At 39.9% G+C, this 22,687-nt stretch overlaps 1 protein-coding gene across 3 annotated transcripts in view; it reads left to right on the forward strand.

Annotated features, from left to right (window-relative positions):
• Window positions 1-22,687, forward strand: part of REPS2 (RALBP1 associated Eps domain containing 2) — a 184,088-nt gene that overhangs the window by 85,916 nt on the left and 75,485 nt on the right. For 2 of the 3 annotated variants that reach the window (XM_012806409.2, XM_012806410.1), the window contains exons 9-12: window positions 6,159-6,228; window positions 7,667-7,720; window positions 12,275-12,320; window positions 15,844-15,980. In XM_012806409.2, coding sequence (XP_012661863.1) covers window positions 6,159-6,228; window positions 7,667-7,720; window positions 12,275-12,320; window positions 15,844-15,980 — 307 coding nt within the window. The remainder of the gene's footprint in view (window positions 1-6,158; window positions 6,229-7,666; window positions 7,721-12,274; window positions 12,321-15,843; window positions 15,981-22,687) is intronic. The other variant, XM_003791874.3, reaches the window with a different exon arrangement.

The following is a 22,687-nucleotide window of genomic DNA, read 5'->3' on the forward strand; positions in this document are numbered from 1 at the left end:
TAATTTTAAAAGTAATTTAAAAAATTGGGGTGATTCTATAGTGGATACTGGCAAGTCTGAAGTCTAGGGTGCAGGTTTATTGATAGAAACTCAGGTAAGAATTGATGTTTCAGTTTATAATCTGAATTCTTCAGGGTAGCAGGCATACAGGAAACTCAGGAAGGTTTCATGTTGCCGTCTTGGGGCAGAATTCCTTCTTGGAGAACCTCAGTATTTGCTATGAAGACCTTTAACTGATTGGATGTGGCGCACCCACTTTTTGGAGGGTGCTCTGCTTTATTCAAAGTCAACTGATTTAAATGTTAATCTCATCTAAAAAATACCTTTCTAGCAGCATGTAGGCTAGCGTTTGACTAAAAAGCTGGGCACCATACCCTAGCCAACTTGAGACATGCCATTTACCATCACAATAACTGAGAGAATATTGACAGGTCTGCAAGGCAGTAAGACTTAAGATATGGCTCAGTGCCTGTGGCTCAAGTGGCTAAGGCGCCAGCCACATACACCTAAGGTAATAGGTTCGAATCCAGCCTGGGCCTCGATTGGCTGCAACCAAAAAAAATAGCCAGGTGTTGTGCTGGGCGCCTGTGGTCCCAGCTGCAACCAAAAAAAAAATAGCTGGGTGTTGTGCTGGGCACTTGTGGTCCCAGTTACTTGGAAGGCTGAGGCAGGAGACTCGCTTGAGCTGAGGAGTTGGAGGTTGCTGTGAGCTGTGATGCCATGGCACTCTACCCAGGGGGACAGATTGAGGCTCTGTCTCAAAAAAAAAAAGAGTTAATGAATGATTAAATATTTCACGTTCTAAACTGTTACTCATTGTTCTTTCTGCTAGTCTTTTTAATCTGTCACAAACGTATGCGTTTAAATAGATTTTGGTACCAGCCCTGTGAGTGATGTTGTCAGCATAGGTGTTGGTATTGTGAGGAAAGCTGTGGCTGATTGCTTTTTAGGAGTAAAAATCTACCCATCACGCCCAGTGAACATGTTCAGGTGATGAACACACTACTGACCAGCTATCCATATAACAAAAACATTTGTACCCCCTTAAATGTTTTGAAATAAAAAATAAAGGCATGCAACTTGCAAAAAAAGGAATTATAGTTTATAAGTTCAGGTATATTTCTCCTTATTAGTGTTCCTTATATTATTAGATTTCTTCTTAAAAATAACTTTATTGAGATATAATTTACATACCATACCCATTTAAAGGATACAGTTCATTTTTTTAGTATATTGAGTTCAACTATCCCTACAATCTAATTTTAGAACATTTTCATTGCCCCAAAGAGAAGCCCTATACTATTTCCTCCCTCTGCCAGCCTCTGGTAATCACTAATCTATTTTCTGTCTCTGGATTTGCCTATTATGGACATTTCACATAAATGGAATTGTAGAGTATGTGGTGTTTTGTGGCTGACTTCTTTTACTATCATGAATCTTTTCACTCATATGTGTGCGTATCAGTGCTTCATTCCTTTTTATGGGTGAATAATCTTCCACTGTATAGATAAACCACATTTTGTTTGTTCATCACTTGATAGACATTTGGGTTGTTTTCACTTGTGGCCTTATAAATAATGCTACTATGAATATACCTATACAAATTTGTGTATGGGCATGTGTTTTCTTTTCTATTCTTTTTTTTTTTTTTTTGAGACAGAGTCTCATTTTGTCACCCTTGGTAGAGTGCCATGGCATCATAGCTCGCAGCAACCTCAGACTCCTGGGCTCAAGACATTCTCTTGCCTCACCCTCCTGAGGACCTGGGACTACAGGTGCCTGCTTACAGCACCTGGCTATTTTTAGAGACAGGGTCTCGCTCTTGCTCAGGCTGGTATCGAACCTGTGAGCTCAGGCCATCTGCCTGCCTCGGCCTCCCAGAGTGCTGGGATTACAGGCGTGAGCCACTGTGCCCAGCCCTGGACATGTGTTTTCAGTTCTCTTGGATATAGACACAGGAGAGAAATTGTTGGATTTTTAAAAAATTTCTTATAGCATAACTATGTACATTAATGCAATCATGGGGTATAGTGTGCTGTTTTCATACACATTTTGAAAAAGACTTTCATCAAACTGGTTAACATAACCTTCATGTCATTTTCTTAGTTATTGAGTCAAGACATTCATACTCTGCTTTTAGAAAGATTCACTTGTACCCTTGTAAGATTAACCATAGAGGTGACCCCACCAATCACCCTCCCTCTCCCCATCATCCCCCTCACCTCCCCTCTCCCACCCCCTTCCCACATTCTAAGGCTATAATTAGGTTATGACATTCCTATAAAAGCTATGAATTAGTTTTGAAATAGGGCTGTGTACATTGGATACTTTTTCTTCCATTCTTGAGATACTTTGCTAAGAAGAACATTTTCTAATTCCATCTATATAAACATGAAGGAGGTAAAGTCTCCATTTTTCTTTAGGGCTGCATAGTATTCTATGGTGTACATATACCACAATTTATTGATCCATTCATGGGTCGATGGGCATTTGGACTTCTTCCATGACGTAGCAATTATGAATTGGGCTGCAGTAAACATTCTGATACAAATATCTTTGTTGTAATTCGATTTTTGGTCTTCTGGATATATACCTAATAAAGGAATTGCAGGATCAAATGGCAGGCCTATTTTTAGTTCTCTCAGTGTTCTCCAGATGTCTTTCCAAAAGGAACAAATTAATTTGCATTCCCACCAGCAGTGTAGAAGTGTTCCCTTTTCTCCACATCCACGCCAACATCTCTGGTAAATTGTTGGATTTTATCATAACTCTGTGTTCAACTTTTTGAAGAGCCACCTGCTAATTCACCTCTGAGCTGGTCAGTGGACCTGGTTCGGTTCACCCTGCAGAACTAGCAAGTTCTGCTTAGTCAAAGGGAGAGCAAGAAATTAGGGGAGTGGAAAATGAGGCAGCTGGGACTCCAATATAGCAAAGAAAAAGTATACCTTTTATTTAAAGTCATGCAGAGATAAACATAGACTTTTCTAGGAGTGTGGACAAGGCTCCCCCTCTGAGTGAGAGGAGACACAACACAAAGGCAATACACCAGCAGAAGTACTTTCACCCCAATTCCTCTTCCAGTTATCTGTAAGAATTCCCATTGGTTCCGCTTAGGCCTCCAGGTGTGCTGTCCTGGTTTCATTGCTTGAAGATTACCCAAATTGTCAAATAAATCTAATTTTCTTTATTCTGTATCAATAATTATTAACTGTTATTTTACTAGTGTTAGTATCACAGTGTCTATTAGTCTTGTTTGTAGCAATTACGGTGTGCATTGTTCTGTAACAGGGGATCCTTATCTTTGTTTTATAGGGGGATCCTTATCTTTTTTTAATGGGAGGATCATTATCTTTATTTTATGTCACAGGCTAAAAGTTATATTTTACAGGAACAGCACATACTTAGTTAACTAGGTCACACCCACCCCAAATTCCTCATTTCACTTTAGGGCCCCTTCCAACTTTCTTGTCTAGAAGGCCATCATTCTTTCCCACCTCCCTGTTGCCCCTTTAACCTCCTTCCATCCCTAATCACTACCAAATTGCTCTCCAAAGCAGCTTTTACTATTTTACATTTCCCTACCAGCAGTGTATGAGGGTTGTGGTGTCCTCACATCCTTGCTAACACTCGTTATTTGGTTATTTGTCTTTTTGCTTTTAGTCACCCTGGTGGAATGAAGTGGTATCTCATTGTGGTTCTGAATTTCTTAATGACTGGTGATGTTGAGCATCTTTTCATGTGCTTATTAACCATTTGTGTATCTCTGATGAAGTGTTTATTCAAGTCCTTTGTCCATTTTTAAATTGGGTTGTTTGTTATTGAGTTGTAAGCGTTCTTCTGCTTTGGTGTCATAGCTAAGAAACAATTACCTAATAAAAAAATCCCAAAGAATTGCACCCATGTTTTCTTCTAAAAGTTTTATAGTTTTACACCTTACCTTTAGGCTTATGATCCTTTTTGAGTTAATTTCTGTGTATTCTCTGAGGAAGGGATCCAACTTTTTTTTTTTGTGGATTTGTAGTTATCCCAGCACCATTTGTTGAAAAGTCAATTTTCCCCTCATTGAATTATCTTGCACCATTGTTGAAAATCAATTGACCATAAATATAAGGGCTTATTTCTATAGTCTTGATTCTATTCCATTGATCTCTATGTTTATGATTATACCCGTACCACACCGTCCTGATTACTTTGTGGTAAGTTTTAAAATCAGAAGTGTGAGTCTTTTGACTTTGTTCTTTTTAAAGAATATCTTGGCTATTCTGGCTCCTTTGCATTTCCATGTGAAATTTAGGACCAGCTTGTCGAATTTTGCCAAGAAAAAAGAAAAAAAAAGCAAAAAAGGATTACATTGAATCTGTAGGTCAGTTTAGCTACCTCAGTAATACAAAGTCTTTTAGTCCCTGACCATGGGATGTCTTATTAAATATCTTATTTAGATATTTAATTTCTTTCAACGGTTTTTTTGGATTTCTTTTTATCTACATTGCCTACTCCTAAAGCATTTTCTTCTCCAAAGGAATCTTATTTATAATCCAGGCAGGAGAAGGCAATGAAAGAAAGAAATGCACTGTTCAAATACATTCTCTGTTTTATTGGAAATAGTAGGCTTTGAATGGGAAATAGTACCTGGAGGCTTTATTATAATGCCAAGAATTACCTGACTGAGAATTGTTAAATCCTAGTCAGGTTCCTACAAAGTAGTACTTTAACCTCATTCCTTACAACAGTTTAAAAACAGAAGTATTGCTTATCTCTCTGGGATTGTTTGACTTCTAAGAAGTAAACCAATTAACCTTTCAGAGCACTGGACAGCTCCAGGAATTTGCTCTCCTTCCTTTAAGTTTTAAAATTTATCTTTATTTTATTTTTGAATATGTTTAAAATATAAAGAATATCAAAAGGTATGTAATAAAAAGTCCTCATCCCTTTTTTCCATCTACCAAGTCACCCTTCAGTTCTTATGTATCTTTCCAGAGTTTGTATATATAAATAAAGCAAATATGAATATATATTATTCTTGAAGTTAATCTTATCATATACCTTAGAGTGGATATTCTTTGCCAGATCTATGGAGGCATAATTGACAAAAATTATTTATCTTTATGAGGTTTTGATATATATATGCATTGTAAAATAATTACCATAACAGCTAATTAACATATCTGTTATCTTACGTAGTTATCTTTTTTTGTGGTAAGAACATTAAAGATCACCTCTCTCAGCAACTTTCAAGGATACTATACATTATTATTAACTATAGTTAGGATGCATGTTAATTGAGAGTTAATAAGAAATAAATTTATAGTAAGATTTTAAATAATATGAAAATGAATTCATACCTAATCAATCTGAGTATTCCTCTTAGTAGAAGTGAGGACTTCTTCCATATGTGAGTTAGGAGAAAATTTTGATCTTCCTATCAGTGAACTTCTCTTATTCCATAGCAAGAAGGGTATTTTAATCAGGGTTCGATACCCTCTTTGTGACAGATTCTGGCAAATGTCCATATTATGGGGCCACTAGTCAGAACTTGTGAGAACTTCTCTCTGCCTACGATAAAATACATAAGGGACAGATTTGTTCTTGGCTGAATGGACAATGTGCAATTCTCTGGCCAAATCCTAGTCTGGGTTCACATTTAATATATATGCCTTGATCTCAGTCATTAGTCTCAGTTTTTTTTCTATGTATATGAAAACTTTCAATATCAGTTAACTTATATTGCACTAGAAGCCTAAAGTTATAAGATAATGTTTAATTTCAGGGTTCACTGGGAACAAAAATGTTGGCAAGAAATACAGCTTTTAAAACATAAAACATCGACTCTGTGCCTACGACACGGTGGTTATGGTGCCAGCCACATACAACCAAAGTTGGTGGGTTTGAACCCAGCCCAGGCCAGCTAAAACAACAATGACAACTGCAACAAAAAATAGCTGGGCATTGTGCTGGGTGCCTGTAGTCCCAGCTCCTTGGGAGGCTGAGGCAAGAGAATTGCTTAAGCCCAAGAGTTTGAGGTTGCTGAGTTGTGACATCACAGCACTCTACTGACAGTGGGATTCTGTCTCAAAAAACAAAAAGCATGAGACATCATATGTGCACGTTACTTAATTTCCTTTGTAACCTGTATAATTCATTTACTTTTCTTTTCAAAGAAGACATCTATTAAAGACATGGCTGACTTTCCTGTCCCTACCCAAGATGTGACTGGTGATGACAAACAAGGTATGAAAAGAATGAATTTTCTTCTGTAAAGACATTCTACCTCTGCTTTTCCATTCTCTTGGAATGGCTGGCTTCTAGAGCATCTGAGGCCGGCTCTCTATATGTAAACACATTTGCTAAATTTAGTTCAAATTGTTGTCACAAAAGAATAGTTCATAAAGTGGTAGCAGTAGCTTGAGTATCCATCTCCCTTCAACTCATTGACCCCTTAGTCACTGCTGACCCTAATGTTGAATTGTTCTGGTAGGAATTAGGAAGTGACTAGAAGCTGAAAGAATGGAGAGCTTAGCATCTTGTGCTGGCAGATGATCCTAGGAAATCAGTGTAAATGCACATCATTTGCACACAAGTCTAATCCAGGAGAAAGTTTTCTTCCAGACAAAACTTTTATCTCTGGGCTTTATCTGTTTCTTGGTGACTTTGTGGGTGTGAGGCTGTGACACAGAGCTAGCTACAATTTGCATATCTTACCGTGTGCGTGGCTGAGAAGCAGCGCAACACTGTGTTCCATATCAGAGCAACCGTCAAGCACAGGCCTGAGAATAGTTAGAAGTGGAGGAGGGACCCTCTCACTCACCCACCCCCATACATTGTATAATGCTTTATAATCTACTAGGCTCCTTGGTGTACCCTGCCTTATTCAGTGCCCACAAACCTGAGTGGAGGCTGGTATGTTTTATCACCTAAAATTTAGAGGTGAGTAAACTGAAGTTTAGGCAGTATGAATCATTTGCTTAGTTATTAAGAAAAAGAGCTTGGGCAAAACCCAAGATTTTCTAAGCCTCAAGCCAGTATTCTGTCTGTTATCTGATATTGATTCGCTACCCATGAATGAGAAGCTTATTTGAAGAGACTAAAAACCAGTGAAGCTATTTCAGGTTTTATTGTTGAGATCTGCTATTGATTCAGTATTGTACAGGGGCCGAACATGAAAAATAAGTTTTCCAAGGAACAGTAATTGTATACTGTCTATTTAAATACTTGCTCAGCAGAGGCAGATGGAATTGGGCATTGCAGCAGTGTGCACTCTGATCACTCTCCTAACCGGGGGTCTTAGCCACGATTGCACAGTAGAATAACTGGGAAAGCTCTAAAAACAATTGAAGCTGGGGTTTCGCTCCCAGGGATTCTCATGTCATTGGGCTGGGTGTCAGGAATGAGGAGAGGGAAATTCCTGATACTTCCTAGTAATATTCCTCCTAACCACTAGAAGTGCTCTCTAGAAGGAGGTACACTTGTTTTCATACTCCAGGAGGTCTTTATTGTTTTAGTAAATGTTATAGCAACTTTTAGAGGTATGTAAGTTCTGGTTTTTTGTAAGTGATGAGTAGGGATTCCTTGTTTTAATGTAATATTCCTCAGAAATAAAAATGTTATATATTTATTTTTTCTATCTCTCTCTTTTTTGTTCCTTAAAAACAAAACAAACCACCACCAGTTTTGAAAAGTACTACCAATGAAGCCTTACCAAAGGACGTGTCTGAGGATCCAGGTAGGAGAAAACCATTTTCATATACTTTTAATATAATTATTTGTAATTAAGAAAACCAAGTTTTAGTGAGTAGGCAATTGCTACCTTTATGATAGAATGTCTCTTTCTCTCTAAATATTTGTCTTGTGTTTTATGGCAAGGAAACCTTTTGGTCTTTTTTGTTTTTTACCCTTTTTCTCTTTTCAGGTGTGAGAAGAAGGCTATTTCTTTTAAGTTCTGAGTTTAGATTTCAGTGTGAACTTAGGGTCTTACTAAAGGTAAAATGATTTTAAGAAGGTATTGTGGTTTCTCTGTAGGATAAGGAACTGATGGGATACATCACCTGGAGGCCCAGAGTTGGGTTGATAATTTTCCATTTCCAAGCAGAAATCTCAAATATTTTCATTATGCTTCGCCACTGGGAAAGCAAGAATATGTGCTTATACATAGAGTGGATACCAAAGAGAAAAATAATAGTTGTGGTTGTTAAGTTTCTTGGAGAGTCAAAACAGTGTTTGTGGAGCTCTGAAGAATAGCTGGGCCTCTGTCCTCAGCTCTCTGTAACTGGAGCTATCATTGAACCAAAATAAACCTAGGTAAAAATAAAGTGGCTATGGAAGGCATTGCTGTTTGGAGCTCTGCTTACGAGGACATGATGGAAGTTGCTGCTTTCTCTCTTATTGCTCTCTCTCTTATTTATTTATTTGAGACAGAGTCTCATAATGTCACCCTTCGTAGAGTGCTGTGGCGTCACAGCTCACAGCAACCTCCAACTCTTGGGCTTAAGTGATCCTCTTGCCTCAGCCTCCCAAGTAGCTGGGACTACAGGTGCCTGCCACAATGCCTGGCTATTTTTTTGTTAGAGTTGTCATTGTTTAGCTGGCCCACACTAGGTTCGAACCCTCCAGCCTTGGTGTATGTGGCCAATGCTGTAACCACTGTGCTACAGGTGCCAAGCCTCTCTTGCATATTTAATAAGCAAATCACATTTGTTATGATTAGCTGTCATTCCAGGCTTATTTATTTAAAGTTGAAACAGAATAATCAATATCATGTTGAGGCCTATGCTGTCACATAGTATTTTATACATGCCAAGTTGATTCAAGGCTTAAGAGAGAGAGGGTGGAGGGAGAGGAAGGAGCTGGGGGAGGATGGGAGAAAGGGGAGAGAGAGAGAGAGAGAATATATATGGTTGATTTCATCAATGGAGGCCTGAGAATCTGTGTTTTCAGACAGCTCCCCAGGTGATTCTGGTGGTTAGTCTATTTTGGGAATCACTATGTCTAGAAGGTGATGCTACAAAGTAGAAAATTAAGATTACAGATCAATCATGACTCCAAAAGTAGTGGAATTCCTAAGCTTAATTTTGACCTTTGAAACTGATTTGGTTCATTCATCATAGGGTGTGGGCCAAATGCCTCAGGTCAGTTTTTCTAGCTCTGATTTCTGGAGCTCAAGTGGATGCCATTCCAGTTTTGGTAATGTCATGTTATGGTATTAGCAAAAGCTATTTGAATTTGGAGTGTTAAATTGGTACTTCTCCACAATCTTTAAGGATCATAACTATTCCTATTATTTTAGGGTTCTTAGCCCCAGACAAGTGTTCTCTGGGGCACAGGCCTTAGATCTTATTTTTAATAGTCCTTCACTGACTAGGACATGGCACCACCAAACCAAACCTAACAAGTGTGCCAATGTATGTGGAGTATATCCGGCTTTGTGTCCCGTATGTGTTTTTTCTGATTTGTTCTTCCTACTGCCACCTCTTTCTGGGTATGAGGAACTCCTTCATCTCAAACTTTCTCTTACCTGAGAAATGTTTGGATTCCCAGTGGGAGAAACAAGAGTTGCAAGGTGGTGATTTAGAATTTTGGGTGACTGTCCATGCCACGTTTACTTTAGGCTTGCTCTCTCTTCCCATTCTCATTTCCTAGAAAGATGACCTGCCTGGAATGTTCTAGGAAGTTGTCATTCTTCTTCCCTCTTTCCAGCTAAATGAGAAGCTATGTATGATACGCCCAGTGGCTTCTGCTTGAATTCACAGCACACCATGCCCTTGCCATTTTTGCAGATATTCATATGCATCAAAAGCCAAGTATGACTTTTGGAGGCTTGGCGGCTTGGAGGCTGATGGAAGAGTTAACTAGAGTGATGTTCAGCTTTTTCTAGGCTGAAACCTGTGGAGACCTGCCTAGGATATATTTTTGCAGGTGGAAGGAGGAACAGCTCCTGGCCCCATTTTTCCATAGTTGGTGGTAATAATGATGATGAAGATGTCGACGTGCTGGGTGATAGATGGGGTGGTAGTATGTTCTCCGGAACTGGGGGCATTCCTTGTTAAATATTTTTTTCTATGCCCTTACACTTTTAATTGCTGAATGTGTATATATTAGTGGGGTCTAAGAGAATATTAAACTGACATCCCCTTCCAGCCTAATTGAACAGAGCCCACTGCACAACTTTTTTTTGGTGTGTCTGGATCACGCTGAGGGTTTGGGTCAGTTCCCTCGCAGTCTAGTCTTCAGACTGATGTTGGTGGTTTTAGCAGCTGCTCCATTGCCAAAGGTCACGCCATGGTTTTGCTGGGGTAGAGCAGTTCTCTCCTTCCATTACCTGTTCCCACCTGTACCTCCTTTGCTGTCTTAGGAGGAACCAGGCCTCTAAAGCTTGAAAAATTAGGAGCTCTTATCTATACACTGTTCTGAAATACAAATACATACAGTTTCCCAAGTATCTTTTCCTTCTTATCTGTCCCTGGGAGAAAGGGGATGCATTATTTTGGTCTTCATCCTGTAGGTGAGGAGAATGAAGTTTGGGGAGGCAACAACTAGTTAGCATCATGGCCAGGAGGACTGCCCAGGCCTCAGGACTCCTGGCCTGGTCTCTGGCCCTGTCTCTCCACTGCTCATCTACATCGTCACCCCATCTGTCTGTTTGTCTGTGTGTCTATCTCTCACCAGCAGGGCTCAGCCCTCCTTCCACACCCCTTCCTACATCAGCAAAAAGGCAAAGATAATGGCAGTTGAAAAAAGAATTAACAGTCACCGTTGTCTGGTTTGGGGAACAGTATTTTAACGTGGCCGGGACCTCTCCTACCCATGTGTTTCTTGAAAGCAGTGGGGCCTGAGGGAGAAGAGGGCCACGGAGCCAGCTGCAGGCAGCCTGCTCAGAGGGCTTCCCCAGCTCTGCGGTGAGTCTGGTCACACTCTGCCCACCCAGCTCCAAGGCAGCCTTGCTGGCAGGGAGAGGGCCCCCCCCAGACTGCCTTTCTTTGCTGCCTGGGATTTGCAGGAGGGAGGGAGGGATTTTTCCATCTGTGTCCAGGTATGGGTGCACAATAATGGGCAAGAGGGGACTTCTACTCCTTAGGCTCTCCATAGTTTCCAGGGCTGTGGCAGTGTTTCAGTTGTTTGAAGCCAAAAGATGCCTGTGTTCTCACTACAGCAAGCCAAGGTGCTTAGGCTGGGAGAAAGGCGTCTCTTGCAGCTGACCACATCTAAAGGAGTATGACTCGCAGTTAGCTTTGAGCCTTGTTAGCATTTGTGAGGATTCTCAGCTCCCCTTTCTGCCCTGCTTATCTAACCCAAGGATTTTGATGATCATCATAAATTCAGGCTGCTCCAGACCAAGGAGGGATTTATCTTTGGAGAAGTGAAAACAAGGATGGGATAATGCAGTGAGACATTTTCTTTTTGGAAGAATTTGTGAAAACAAATCAGTTATGTTCTCCTTATTCCTCAGCACTTTTTCTGTGAATTTTTATGACCTTTTTTTTGATGAAAAATGTATAATATTATACATTAGCCTAGATACTGACTGGTTCCTGAAGTTTTCCATAGAGGAAAAACATTAAAAACATAAAAAGAAGATGAATATTTTTGTAAAGGTTTCTAATTACTCCTTAGAACTTGCGATGAGAAAGTAGATTCCGTGGGTGTTGGTAGTGAGCAGGTTAGCTTATGATTTAAATTTGATGAGGAAGTCACATGACTGACAAAATATTTTAATGATTTTATTTAGTAATATTCCCAGTATAATTTGGTCACAGAGATGTGGGGCACAAGAATATTTTCTTATAGGAAAAAGTGCATGGCTCATTTCAACTTAACCTGTAGGAGCTTTGCTTTCTTTTGGCTTTGTTGCCGTGGTAGTATATTTTTTTAATTAAAAATGTGTAGCCAGATAAACTCCTTCCTAGCCTTCAGGAGAGACTGGTTTAAAATCTATTACTAGGCCATCATGAGAGACCAAGAAACCTTCAGTTGTGAATCTATCATATAAAAAGACAACCCCTTGTAAGGGGTTGTCTTTTTATACTGGAATGACTTCATTAATCAACTTGGATTTGAGAATGGCTTCTCAGATAGTGTTCTGACAAAAGGAAAAATATGCTGTTTTTTCTTTCCTTTTAATTGAATTTTAGCTTTAATGTGGAAGCGGTCAAGCTCTCCACACGAACATTTGTATTCTACACTTACCTGTTGATGTGTTCTGTACTAGCCCAGGTGCTGCTTTATAAACCTGTTTAACTGCAGAAATGAAACCCAAGCAAACAACCAATAATCTTTGTTTCAGCAACTCCTAAGGATTCCAACAATCTCAAAGCAAGACCAAGATCCAGGTAGTGTTTGTTTAATTTCTGCTTTAATGAATGCTCTTTGTGCCCTGTCCCTGACTACAAATAAAAACCCCAAACCCAACCCATGATTTCCTTTTCCCTCAGACAGAAAGCTCAGGATCTGAGCCATTTCACTTGGCAGTGGCCTAATGGGAACCTGCAGTGACGCTGGGAAGCCTCTTAGTTTCTGCGGTTGGTTGTTCATGCTGTAAGGTGGTGAACGAAGCACTATGGCCTCTGCTGTGAAGTGGGTTGTGCCAGATGATCAAGTTGTTGCAGGATGATAACTAATAGGCAGAAGCAGCTTTGGAAAGAGGGAAATATGATTCAAATGTAATAAACACTGGAATTTGTTATTATGACAAGATCAATATCAAAAAGTAAGAAGCCTAGAGAATAAAATCTAGAGTAGGGAAAGAAAATGCTTATGAGGACTTGAGTGAAGCTCAAAGCTTCAGGTGAGCAGTCCTTATGGTTTGTTTGAGCCTGTCTTGGCGCCTCTTCTCAGCTTCACACTTTTAAAGTGTTACAAGCTAGTAAAACATGGAGAGCCAGTAAGGCAGAGCTTTGGTCGACATCAGACTCAGAAGACAGGAGCAGAGGGAAATACGGAAACATTAATAGAATTAATCCATTGAAGCGGGGAAATGGTGTTGGGAGCATTTTTTGCCAGTAGAATTGCAGTGTAAGATAGGGTACTGTGAGTGTGTGTTTTTTAAGTTTTGCTTTGGCTCTTAGTGACTTTTTCTTCCTTTGGTTATTAGACACATTCTTGAGAAAGTGAATTTAAGTAGGATCATATTTTATATGTCTAAAATACCGACATTTAAGGAAATCTCATCTCTTTGTAAATCAAAGAGTTACCCCTTTGTTTATATTTCATGTTTGCTTTTTCCAAGTTGGGGTTTTATTTCTTTGTTCATATAAGGTATAAATATCTATATTTATATTTAAAAAAATAACACATAGAGTAATTCATGTTGGTAGGAAGAAAAAGCATTCTTTCTCTCTGTGGTTGCACATTTACTCACCTTTTTTTAAAGGATGAATGGATCTTTTACAAATTTGTACTAGCTTTGGGCTGTGGGATTAGTAATATTTATGTGCTTTCATAGTAGGAAACACCTTCTTTGAATTGTAGAAATCTCCTTCTGTGTACTTTGTTAGCCATAAATCAAACCTCACATTTTTAGCTTCTACTGACTTCTTCTCTCCCCCAACATGAAATTTGCAAGTGAAATTACAAAATCTCATAGCCACATATTCCATTATTAATGTGTCTGGCTAAGTTTTACATATTATCCTTTTAGAGATTGGTCTCCTGGTCTAATTTGGATGATTTTATTTTCCATCTGGGTCTTTACTGAGACCAAGACAATCAAATTATTTTTATCCTTTTTAAAATAATAAAGCTTTATAGAAATGTAGGAGAAAGAGGGAAAGTCACCCTTCTAACACTACTACATTTGCCATTTTGTCAATTCCTTGCACATTTATGTTTTAATTGGCTTCAGTCATGGTTATACAGTCTTATTTGATATTCAGTAATTTTCCACATGAAAATAAAAACATACAGGTTTTTTTTTTCATTTTTAAATACCAAATGTTTATATGAATCTGAGTTCTAAAGAATGCTTATTGTTCTTCTAAACTGATCTGTTCTTCCTTTTTTAGGCACATACAAATAAATACATGGTTTATTACTTTTCAAAAAACATGCCAGGGAAATTCAATGAGACAGAGAATGATCTTTTCAAAATGCAGTAAGAGAACAGATATGCAAAGTAGAACCTCTACCTTTAGTTCACATCATAAACGAAAATAACCTTGAAATGGCTCATAGGCCTAAATGCAAGGGTCGAAACTCTAAGATTTCTACAAGGAAACCCAGGAAATTATGAGGTATATGGTATAGGATAGTGTGCTTAACTTTATGTGCACACACATTATTTATATACAAACACATTATTCTTTCTTGAGTGGGAAATGTCACTAAAGCTATATGTGACATAGGAAGTCCTTTTAATTTCTAGCAAGGGTCTCTGATATCCTTTTATAATGAAGAGTTCCAATTTTAAAAAGTCGTCATGTTCACTCTCCTTGACTCTTGTTGAAGTGTTCAAGCATTTGTCCCTGTTGGTCTCTACCTGCCTTTGCTTTGCCTATCTTGTCAGTTATGTTACAGGGACCACCCCAGAACATGTTGTGCGCCATTATGGTGGCTTTATTAAAGATTAGAACCTTGTATGACGCACAAAATCCTTGACTGCCACAAAGAAACTTTGAGAAACTAGTTCAGAAAAAAGAAACTAAAAACAAACTCGCTGTGTCAAAAACAGCTCTGTTAAGAACTGAAGGGGCTTAATAGTAATTGATGGATTCTAATTTCCTAAGTGCCAGCCTAATAGCTAAATGCGAAGAACAGTTTTCTGAGGCTAATTTGTCTCCGGGACATATCTCGGCCTCAAAGGTCATTTTATGCTTTGACATACAGTTAGCTGAGAAGCTAAATAGAACAGACACACACATCTATTTCTTAGATCCCTCTCATGTTCAGTGTATTGGGAACTTATCTTTGAAACACATTCCTAAACCATAGATCAGTGTACAGAGTTGGATTAATTTAGAAAATAAATAAGTTTACTACCTACAGATGCAAACATTGTAACCTAGTCGTTTGTATCCTCACATTAATCTGAAGTAAATAAGTGTCTGATAAATATTCCAGCTGCTACTGCTAAAGGATTTCTTGTCTCGCTGATAAGAAATGTCTGAGAACATTTTAAAAATGGAATTTAGAAACAGAGGCTAGAGTTTGAATTGAACCTATGTAACTTTCTATGTGACCTTTGATCAGTTTTTTAGTTCCTTTTTCTTTAAATTCCATTATTAAAATTACAGTCTCAGAAGTTAGTTAACTGCATCTTGCTACAGATTAAGTAAGAAGGTAATGCGTCTTGAGCTTTGAAAATTGCCCAAACCCAATTCCTCAGGGTAAGATAAGCTAGACCCCTCAACCTGATTGATACGTGTTTTCCTTTCTTGAATTTCGTTTGTGGCATTTTCCCGTCAAACACTGATTCTTACCTTCAGTTTATCTGTCACAATTCCGCATGGACCTGTTATCACGCTTGTAAGTAAATAGGAGGTGTGTTTTGTAGTCAGTTAATATCATGAAGCCTTTCTGCTAAAACATGGAAGTACATAAGCCAAGGAGTTGCATGTTACTCTTATTAACAATTCCAACAGAAACTGATTTGTAGGGATAACTGACTTTTTAGGAGGGGTAAATTTAGTTCTAAAGCAAGGTATAATAAGAACAAAGAGGCGAAAAAGACCCAAGTTCGTGGTTGGATTTGGACAATGTCAATAGTGGCATCCAAAGGATAATAGAATTTATGGCTTCTTTGGTAGCTGACCAGTCCTTTGCAATCACTTTGACTTTGAGGATATTTTCCATTTCAACCCAACTTAAGAGAGTAAAGCTTTGCTTTTTCCCTTTTGACCTTCCTTTATTTTGCTACAGATCTTACTCTAGCACCTCCATAGAAGAGGCCATGAAAAGGGGTGAGGACCCTCCCACCCCACCACCGCGGCCACAGAAAACCCATTCCAGAGCTGCCTCCTTGGATCTGAATAAAGTCTTCCAGCCCAGTGTGCCAGGTGAAATGCCCCTTTGCCCCCTCAACCCTTCCCTTTCCTGTTGGAGCCAGTGGATATGTATGTGCCAGAGAGGCCTTTGTGAATCTGAAGAAAGAGCAGACCTGGCAATTTCCCATCCCATGAAGGTCTTCGTGTGGCTGTGGTATTCTTGGGAGGGAAAGCAATTCTAGACAGATATATAGCCCATGTGTCTGGAGCCTTGCCCATACTTACAATGGATCAAGAATTATGAAATTCTCTGCTTGGCGCCCGTAGCACAGTAGTTATGGTGCCAGCCACATACATTTAGGCTGGTGGGTTCGAGCCCAGCCTGAGCCTGATAAAACAACAATAACAACTGTGACAGAAAATAGCTGGGCATCGTGGAGGGCACCTGTAGTCCCAGCTGCTTGGGAGGCTGAGGCCAGAGAATTGCTTAAGCCCAGGAGTTGGAGGTTGCCATGAGCTTTTAGGCCACAGCACTCTACTGTGAGGACAACATAGTGAGACTCTGTCTCAAAAAAAAAAAAAAAAGAATTATGAAATTGTTTATCAAGGGGATAAAAATACTTTAGCCCCAGGCAGCCCACTGAGTCCATGGCTGGGGTCTTATTCTCTGCATCATAATAATTTGGAAACAAGATAGATTTCTGTCTGCCATTTCCTCTGATGCTTGTACAGTTCTTATGTGAAAGATCTTGATGATCACTGCCTAGTCAGAACCTTCTCTCTCCTACATTTTATCCCCATGGAAAAGATCATGTACCCTGTAGGGTTTAATACTAAAGGGGTTTTAAGATCTGACTGACTGTTGAGTGGTGGGTAGAGGGGTCTAGGGCAAAGGGCCCTTCAGGTGGGCTGCTCTGGGACTTCTAGGAATGGAACTTTTTTGAGCTAGCAGCTATACACTAATGGTTTGTCTATGCCCCTGGGTTGCGATGACATGGTAGATGTCCTCCTAGGGAATCTAGGGAATAGGATGAGAGACATGCCTTTGCTTTTGTGAAGGTGATAGGATACAAGTGTCCTGTCCTATCCTATCACCAAATGTTATTTTGAGAGCACCAAGGGCCTTTCTACTGACTCATGCATGCAAACTATAAATATAATGATTTCCTGGAACTTTTTCTGTATCGATGTGCATTTTAAATCAAGCCAGCCTCAGATGCTAGTGATTTGCAGATTATTATCATTTCTACTAAAGCAAGAAAAGACTCTTCTTGGCTCACACATTAGCGTGACCTCTGTGTCTGGGCAGAGCTCAGCATGTTTTATTTGTTCTAATAAAGTACTCTCCTCACAGTCAAGTTATAGATTGTTTTTTAATATACTAGAATCTGGAACTCTGTATGAAATTTAATTCTCTGCCATGAGTTCATCAGACAAAAATTTGCCTTGAATTTCCCCCCATACTTTGATCCAAATTCTGGCATAATTTCATAGCAACTGGTATTTAGGGTGGAGTAACCATGGGTGATGATGCTATAAAAGTTTCACATGGCTGGTGGATTATGACCCAGAATATTTTTTATGGATGCAAGAAGATTGAAACAATCTGGGAAGCTATCTTAGTATCTTATTCTTGCAAGGAGGGAGGTTGGAAATTTGCAATCATCTCTCAGGCTATGTGATCCAGCCAGGAGGTGCCAGCTGTATTTGAGAATTTACATGCTGTGGTTTTACAACATTGCATCATATCATGGAAGAGACAAAACTGGATTTGGAGCTCAGCTCAGCTGCTTATTAACTGTTTGATTTTCAGCAAGGGACTTAATCTTGTGCATCTCATATTCCTAATCTATAAAATAGAGCCAGTACTCCATGGATTTGGAAGGTTTGGGTGAGCTAATAAACAGTCTGAATATAGGTTGAATATCCCTTATCTGAAATGCTTGGGATCAGAAGTGTTTCAGATTTTGGAATATTTGCATTACATATTTACCAGTTGAGCATCCCTGATTCACAGTCTGAATATAGGTTGAATATCCCTTATCTGAAATGCTTGGGATCAGAAGTGTTTCAGATTTTGGAATATTTGCATTACATATTTACCAGTTGAGCATCCCTGATTCAAATATTTAAAATCTGAAATGAGCATTTCCTTGGAGAATCATGTCAGCATTCAAAAAGTTTTGAATTCTGCAATACACTGTATCCTATGATAGAATTAATGTACACAATTATGATCTAATAAAAAATAAAAAAGTTTTGAATTCTGGAGCTTTTCAGATTTTGGCTTTTTGGGTTAGGAATACTCAACTTGCAGTGCATGTTTGGCCCATAGACCACAGTATGTGTCCGAGGCCCGTATTCCCTGGCCTACAAGTGCCAGGTATTTAATGCCTCCAAGGGCAAGCCTCCATCAATGAGGATAAAGCCCCCCACCCCCTTGACCTCCAGGACACAGTTCCATGGTTCTTCCTACCCAATTTTTCAGAAGCCTCGCGGAGAGCCCACAGCCCGCTGCCGGCCATAGTGCCCCATTCGTGAATGCACATTTTCGTGGCTTGCTTCCCTCTTACACTGTCTCATGTTCACCACACCCAGCTAAAATACCTGTGCCCACATCCCTGTCTCAGGGGCTGCTTTCAGGAGCACTTAGATGAAGAGAGCTCCCTTTGATATCTCCAGTGTCTCTATGACTTTAAGATGAAAAGTCTTTTGGTTTGATAAGGACTCTTGTGGTAGGGCCTGATAAATCTAAGATTTTTTTGGACAAAGACTGGCTAGATGGCTGACACCTGTATTAATAGCCTAAGCCCACTGACTTTTCAGTACAAAGCTACAGAAATGAAATTTTAATGAGCAGTTTAAATTTATCCCATGAGGAATAGAATGTTTCTGTAGTATGAAAAGCAAGTGGTATCACTGCATCTACTTAGGCCCATGTTAATTCTCACAAGAAAGTACAAGGGTCTGTCTAAATTATGTAGAATTTTAGTGCATTGCATTTTGTTGTTAGAAATAATCAAAATTCTGACAGACTAGAAACATATGAAGTGGAATCTAAACCCGCCAGCAGAGCCCTCCCCCCTCCGTGAGAAGTGTGGTATCCATGTAGTAATCCCTTTGCCGCACTGATCTTTCTATACTTCACTTTAGATAAGTGGAATCATACTATCTTGCTCTTCTGTATCCTGATCTTTTCAATTAAATGTCTTTCTATTTCGTATGGAGAGCTTCATCATTCCATTAATGCCTGTATGATATGGACATAATTGATCATATGTTGATGGAGCGTTCTCGCTGTCCCGCATCTCCAAATTTTCTCTTCTCCATACTTTCCTCTCAAGCTCACCTACTACCTTGATCCCACCCCTGCTCCTTTCTCACCCTTGCAAGCCTCTCTCCATCCTCATGTCCTCCTCACACCCCTATGTCCCTTGTGTTCCTACTGCTCCCTCTTCCTCTTCCTCCCCGGACAAGGTTAGCCCTCCCCACCCCCCTTTGCCAGCTTCCCCCACAGCACCACATGCTCTCATGCTATCTGCAGTAAACAGGCAGGTTGGTAATGAGTTCCTAGCCACATATTTGTTTCCTCCTGTAGTTATTTTTGTAGGCTAAATCCTGCACATTGGAGTTGCAGGGTCAAGCACTTTAGACGTTTAAAGTGTAGATTTATGTTGCCAAACTCTTCTGTAGACTAAGATCTATAAATGGAATCCGTCATTCACAGTATCTGAGAGTGTCTTCTCGGCAACACTGGTTCACATTCATCTTTTTAATCATTACCTATAAGATAAGCAAAGGTTTGCATTTCCCTGATTGCTAGAGAGGCTAAGCAGCTTTCCATATTGTTACTGGCCAGTAATATTCCTTTTTTTGTGAAGTGCCTGCTTGAAGGCTCAGCCAGCCTCTGTTGCTCCATCTGTCTTTGCTTAACCATGGAGTAACTTCTTTTTTCTTCATTTTGCCTGGGAGGTTCTGGACTTCCCTAGCTTGGTAATGTGGGGAAGCTACCCTCACCTGCCACTCTCCTGGGGCCCTGTTCCTTTCACTCCCCACCTCCCCTCCTTCTGCCACCTGTATCACTTAAAAGACACACTTCCTGGGCCACCCTGTTTATAATCATGGAAGAATAAGAAAAATCAAAGACAAGAGAAGATAATGTGGGATGAAGCCAGATACAGATGTGAGTTGAAAGGGAAAGATGAAACAAAGCCAGTGTTTAACAAGATGGGTCTCACGGGATTGTGGAAAACAGTGGATGAAGCTAAGCTGCCAAGACTGAGTAGCCTAAAGTGGACCAATCATGTGAAGACGAAATGGGATGGAGCAAAGATGGAAAGAAGCAAGAGTAAAAGAGGAAAATGAAGAGAAAGGTGGGATAGTTGTTACACAGAAGTGATACGTTTATAGAAAGGAAGAATCAGGAAATGAAGTAAAAGATTGTGGAACCAAAGGGAGGAGATCCCACAGGCTCTTGGTTTAGGATTCCAGTGGGATTTGAGGGAATAGCACCAAAGTGGGTGGCATTGATGCCTTCAGATTTATGAAAATAGGTGACATGAAGTGGGAAAAAAGAACAAAGGGCTGATTTAGAATTTAAGTCTATAAAAATGAGGAAGGCTGACTTCAGAAATGTGGGACAACTGGCTTCAACTTCGATATCTGTAAAGAGTGTGGATGTGTGATTTGTAGTAGCTTAGACTATATCCCAGGGCTCTAGGTACTGACATCAAACCTAAAGCGTGTGTTGTCACAGGGAGAAGTTGAAGCACTGTGATCACCGTGTGGGGTAGGGAGGTCACCATCTGTAATAGCTGATCAGCTCTTGGAGCCGTCTCCTCACAGTCCCACATAGCTGCGGTGGTACAAAACCTATAGGCAGTCAGACTCGGGGCTTGCTCAGAGATGTTTAAGTTTTATAGCTCTGTATTTATAGCCATGAAATATGTTTTACTGTGGAATATTCTTTTATTACTGAAATTTCTGCAAGAAAAATCACACGGTGAAGCCAGTATCCAACCTCCTTTTCCTCATTGAAACAGTTGCTTTCATAAGGTAATTTTTAAAAAAATAAGAGGTGTTTCTTCTGTTCTATTGGGTTTGTGGGAATTTCCCCCCTCTCACTCTTGACTTTGACCCACCTCTTCCAGAACCATGCCTAAGGTTTGCAACCTGAGGTTTCCATGGTGACAGCAGAAAGCCTCAGCTCTGCCTCTGCCACAACAGCCCTGTTCCAGTCATTGTATGTCCACCTGGCAGAAGGGGCAGAGATCGTGTGGAGGAGGCTTCAGACCACGGACTTTGACCATTTTTACTCCACTGGCACAGGGGAAATCTAGTCCCATGGCTCTGCTAAGCTGCCAGGCAGCTGGGAAATGTAGGCCCTGGCAGGTCAGCCACTTCCCAGTGAGACCCCTCTAAAAGATGGGAGTGGATGCCGATGGGCAGCTTTCTCTACCATACCCCACATGGCCATATCCATTGAGATGCACACACTAAAGCCATTATGATGGCTGAACAAACACATCCATGGGTAGTGTCTGCCCATAGGGGGCTAATTTCCTATCTCTGCTGTAGACAGACTGATAATAAGAATTCATTTCATGGTTAATATATTATGGTGCATCCATACCATGGGATCTTATGAAGCTATTAAAAAGAGTAAGGTATGTGTACTGCATGGAAAGCTACCTGAGATAAATTAAATGAAAAAGGTATGGTGCAGAACGTGTATATTTGTAAATGTATAGACAATTTCGGGAAGGATACTTAAGCTGGTAATGATGGTTACCTCTGGGAAAGGGAACACTGTGACCGGGGGACAGCACTGGGAGAAAAGGCTTGCTTTCTGTTGAATACCTATTTGTATGTTTTAAAGTTTGCTGCAGGTACAGATGTTGCCTATTATAAAAATTTGCTTTTGATCCTTTAGCTGCAGTGATGGTACCTAAGAGTTCTAGAGAAGTCTTTTTGCCTGAGTTTACCTGTCTCAAACTCGCCTACGATTATGTTCCTAGGGTATCTTTATAACCATCTGCTACCACCTCCTGGAATGTAGCTGAAATGACAGAAGCATTCTGGAGCATTCTTTAAAGCTGTGATAATATTCTTTGGATTATTTTTCAGTCCCCCTCCAACACTGAGGAATAGTTTGGGAGGATTTCCCAAAGCCTCTAATGTGAGATGTATAATTGGGCAAAGTGTCATGGTAAAAGCTCTGTCTAAACTTGAAAAGTGTGTGTGTTTATTGAGCTGGGAACTGAGAAGTCTGTCCTGGGTTTTTTACAAATGAATATTTGTTTCTGTAACTTGATAAATAGGTAACCCCCTGCCCCGGGGAGTAAGAGATGTTCTTAAGACCAGAATTACCTTTGAAGTTCTCTAAAGGATGAATTTGGCCATACAGACAGCACTGACACTATTAATTTCTTTATTGTATTATTCCGGTGAGAGCTACTTGTTCCCTTTTAAAATCTAGTAGGATTTAAGAATTTAGTAGGATTATGCGATTCCTGCCCCACCCCCAAATTTTTGGGGCCACAGTGCACAGCCAGCCAAGGGTTCAACTTGGCAGTCTGGGCATTTTTTTTAAATGACAACTTTATTGAGATAGAATTCACATACCCTAAAATTCACCCCCTCTAAGACATACTATTCAGTGGCTTTTACTATACTAATAGTATTATCTAACATCAGCACAATCTAATTTCAGAACATTTTCATCAAAAGAAACCATACACCCATTACTGGTCATTCCCACTCTCTCCCTTGTCCCCCAG

The sequence above is a fragment of the Otolemur garnettii genome, unplaced genomic scaffold (genome assembly GCF_000181295.1).
Source record: "Otolemur garnettii isolate 467f Iridium unplaced genomic scaffold, OtoGar3 scaffold00051, whole genome shotgun sequence".
Taxonomy (NCBI): Eukaryota; Metazoa; Chordata; class Mammalia; order Primates; family Galagidae; genus Otolemur; species Otolemur garnettii.